This window comes from Triticum dicoccoides, chromosome 2B, assembly GCF_002162155.2.
Source record: "Triticum dicoccoides isolate Atlit2015 ecotype Zavitan chromosome 2B, WEW_v2.0, whole genome shotgun sequence".
Classification (NCBI taxonomy): Eukaryota; Viridiplantae; Streptophyta; class Magnoliopsida; order Poales; family Poaceae; genus Triticum; species Triticum dicoccoides.
Genome location: NC_041383.1, coordinates 573,319,446 through 573,322,992, shown reverse-complemented (window position 1 = coordinate 573,322,992; position 3,547 = coordinate 573,319,446). Strand labels below are relative to the sequence as shown.

Here is a 3,547-nt window from a genome sequence, read left to right as displayed (position 1 = left end):
ATAAGCTTTGGGTGGATGTGCAGTTTCATGAAAAACACAGGAAGTGAGTAGTTTTCTTACGAAATTTCTGTATACATTTTCTACAAACCGAATGCATATATAGAAATTTTTTCATCCGAAATCTTTATTTCTATGTTTTTCCCACGAAAATCCTCCGCACCGAACGAGGCCTCAAAACTGTCACGCGAGGCTAGCAGGCTACGTGGAGCAAAGCGGGCTCTGTCCTGCGGCTCAACAACTCCCTCTGGCCTGCTGCGGCCCAGATGGAGTCTAGTCCGTGGCTCGTTGGTTGGCCCAGTTGCGAGAATCACATCGAGAGCGTCGTCTTCAGCAGCCCCTCGCCGTTCTTGCCCGCCGCCGGAGCTTCTGTACGCGCCGCCGGAGAGCCCGGGCGCGTCCCCTAGGCGCGGGTACGATAACACCCAAAGTCCCTACACGGCTTCTTCTCCGCCGCCCCATACCGGCGCGGTACCGTCGGCGCTCGGTGCGCTACCTCTCCGCATCGCTGGCACCGCCGTTTCCGTCCAACCCCATCGCATCCCTGCTGCCTCGACCCCGTCCGCAGTTTTGTTGATTGGTTTCTAAGGTATGAGCACTTTCTTCATCCATGATTTGTTAAACCCCGCTGAACCTCGGGAAATTTTGAGCGTGCACCGGCACGCCGTCTAGATCCGCCCTTGAACCCCCAACCATCGTCTACGTGTTTATCTGCAGCTGCAGCAGAGACAGTGCATGGCGGCGGCGCCACATCACCTGCTGTATGAATTCGCGAAGGCTGCACTCATCAAGATATTTGCATTTCCTTATGCCACGGTCTGTTCTACGCTCCTCTCTTTTCCGATATCCAATTCGCTCTGGTTAGCGAAGAACTGAGCAGCAGAAACCTGATGCTGGCTTGCTTTTACCCGTTGGGAAATGTTGAAGGTCTGCGACATGTACTGCAACGGCGGAGCTGATACAGAAAAGTGGGCTGATGCCCAAGCTGGTCGCTACATAGGAATTGGTAGGTCGACTCACTATAACCTGAGCCCCTACTTGGTTACTTTGTTCAGAGTACATGAAATCTTTTGCCTATAGTGAACTCATTGCTTTCCGTGATAGACGCTTCTGCGTCGGCTGTCAGTAGTGACGACCGTGAACTGTGGGAGAACAAATGGAAACCTTTCACCACTGAGTTCATCGAGTTGAATCCTTCCGCTGTAATCTCCTCTCCCCCACCCCTTCTTACTTGCACGAAATTTGAAGTCTTAAGAGCTGATGGCATGTATGGTGGTCTCTATGACAGGATGACTTTGAAGCTCAGTTGCAAGAAAAGGGCATCCAAGCAGATACAGTTTGCTGCATGCAGAATTTACAGGCAAGTTGGGTTTTCTCCACCTCCGGAATATGGCATACTGTTAAGCTTTGCTAATCTTCAAAGTTTATCCATGTTGAAAGATAGTTATGCTTTGAAAGTGAGGAACACGCAAAGAAGCTTCTCAATAACGTGTCATCATTGCTCAAACCTGGAGGCTATTTCTTTGGCATAATTCCTGATTCATCTACATTATGGTATGGCCCCTCATACCATATATTCTTCAATATTTAAAGATTAGTTACCATCTAATCTTTAATATATATTCTCCAATATCAAATTTAGTTTGAACACCACTATTCTGGATCTTTGTGAGCTTAACGGCATTTTGATGTTGTAGGACTAAATATCAAAAGAATGTTGAGGCTTCACATAATAAGGGTCTGAAGGTTGTTCCAAATAGCATCCGCTCTGACAACTATACAATTACCTTCGAAATCGAGGAAGAAAAGTATGAGCTCAACTTCTGTATCTATTTACATTCGAAAAGGTTTTCTATCTTTAGGTTCATGCATTACATCCAAATGGTGCAGGTTTCCCTTCTTCGGAAAGAAGTACCAACTCAAATTTGCAAATGAAGCAATGTTTGAGAATCATTGCCTCGTTCACTTTCCCAGCCTTATGAGGTTACAATTTTCTCATTCATTTCCAACATTTTGCTGTAGTCTTCCGTTCATGTAAACCAACAACTTGGGTCACAAGGTTTTCACAATATTATAATATGTTGGAGCAGATTAGCAAGGGAGGCTGGACTTGAATATGTGGAGATCCAGAACTTAACTGAGTTTTATGATGACAACAGGTGCCCGTATCTTATTGAACGCCTATGTTATTCCCATGAAGTCATTTAATACATAATGCTTCATAGTAAAATTTATTTGCATAAGTTACTTAAATTTTCCTCCTCTTTTCCAAAGAAATGTAATGTGATTATATACTAATCAATGGTGGATATATCTGATGGTTTATTTTGGTTCTGACTGACTTCCAGAACTCAGTTTGCTCCAATGCTTGGTAGTTGTGGTGCCAATTTGGTTGACCCTCGTGGAAAGCTCATTGCTCGTTCCTATGATATTTTAGGTGATGTACCCTTTTCCTGCATTGGGTTCATCCAAATATTCCAATTCGCTCAGTGCTTAATCTGATTTGTGCAGGCCTGTATTCGACTTTTGTGTTCCAGAAGCCTGATCCAGATGCAATACCACCTGTTGTAACACCTGACCCAGATGAAGAGGTCTGCTCTTCCTTGCCAAGCAGCACTAGATTTTTGTTTACTGTTTCAGTGGTGAGTATTAGTTAACCCCTGATTGAAACAGCAGGAGAGGCTCTGGAGGCAGCAGGCGGCAGCGGATGATTTGAGACGGCCACAGGCAGAGGTGATGCCAATAGACCCTGATCAGAAAGGGATCCTGGGCCCAGGACCTGCAGATATGAGGCTTAATTAGTTTGCCAGAAAATTCAGATGTAGATATAGACTTGGGGTAATTCTGCTCTCTCAGTTGATGGTGCATGGCCATGCTTGTGACCTCCCCTGTGTCGCTAGTTGATCTGAAGCTCATGTCAAAAGGGAAAAAGGTTGATCTGAAGCTCACGCGGGTGGTTGATGCAAGTTTGGGCATTCGTTGAAGTCCACCAGGCCAATTTCCATGTGTGCTGTCATCACCAGTAGTCTATTTCAAGTCATGTTGCATTAGGTCCTAACTAGTAGTACAAGGTATTTTATTATGTAGAGGTACACTTAAGTTGTGTGCTTTGTATAGCATGGCTTTTCAGAATTTTGTGCTAGTGTGACTGTGAAGGACTTATCTTTCTACTACTCCCTCTGTCCCATAATGTAATGTCAAAAAAGTCTTATATTATGGGAATTATGGGAAGGAGGGAGTAGATGATACAACTATTGGTGAAAACAGTTTTGATCAATTGACTGCAGCATAACGTGGATGCACGCCACAATCTAGCAAGAGTTATACCAGCTGATTACACAAAGGAGGTGTTTGTTTCAGAGATTTTTGCCCAGCACCTGTTTACACCGTAAAGGAAAACCGCTACCTGTGTTTGGAAACTCAACTCCGTAAACACGTCCTGCCGTAAACAGGTCCAGCCCAGTTATTGATTGATACCGCTCACAACCCACCGGTAAAGGTTACGTTACCGAGCCCATGAGGCCATGGCCCCCGCACGAACCCCTCCTCC

The 3,547-nt window shown here is 45.2% G+C and overlaps 1 protein-coding gene across 3 annotated transcripts; it reads left to right on the top strand.

The window, feature by feature from the left end:
- Window positions 1-271: 271 nt before the first annotated feature.
- On the top strand, window positions 272-3,307 carry LOC119364947 (mRNA cap guanine-N7 methyltransferase 2-like). 3 transcript variants are annotated; one of them, XM_037630521.1, is made up of 12 exons: window positions 272-586; window positions 721-813; window positions 925-1,003; window positions 1,102-1,199; window positions 1,286-1,357; window positions 1,442-1,551; window positions 1,695-1,805; window positions 1,888-1,980; window positions 2,088-2,156; window positions 2,346-2,434; window positions 2,509-2,588; window positions 2,671-3,307. In XM_037630521.1, the coding sequence occupies exons 2-12, from the start codon at window positions 733-735 to the stop codon at window positions 2,797-2,799; spliced, it is 1,011 nt and encodes a 336-aa protein (XP_037486418.1). In that variant the 5' UTR covers window positions 272-586; window positions 721-732; the 3' UTR covers window positions 2,800-3,307. The 3 variants fall into 3 exon arrangements, with proteins under 3 accessions (XP_037486418.1, XP_037486417.1, XP_037486419.1); XM_037630520.1 differs by having other exon boundaries at window positions 273-586; window positions 715-813; XM_037630522.1 differs by having other exon boundaries at window positions 276-586; window positions 715-813; window positions 2,674-3,307.
- The last annotated feature ends 240 nt before the right edge of the window (window positions 3,308-3,547 follow it).

Bases quoted from the DNA above. Each gene is read 5' to 3' on its own strand.
- LOC119364947 (XM_037630521.1), top strand. From the start codon at position 733: ATGGCGGCGGCGCCACATCACCTGCTGTATGAATTCGCGAAGGCTGCA. The intron at 2,157-2,345 runs GTGCCCGTATCT...ACTGACTTCCAG, and splicing joins GAGTTTTATGATGACAACAG to AACTCAGTTTGCTCCAATGC. The intron at 2,589-2,670 runs GTCTGCTCTTCC...TGATTGAAACAG, and splicing joins CACCTGACCCAGATGAAGAG to CAGGAGAGGCTCTGGAGGCA.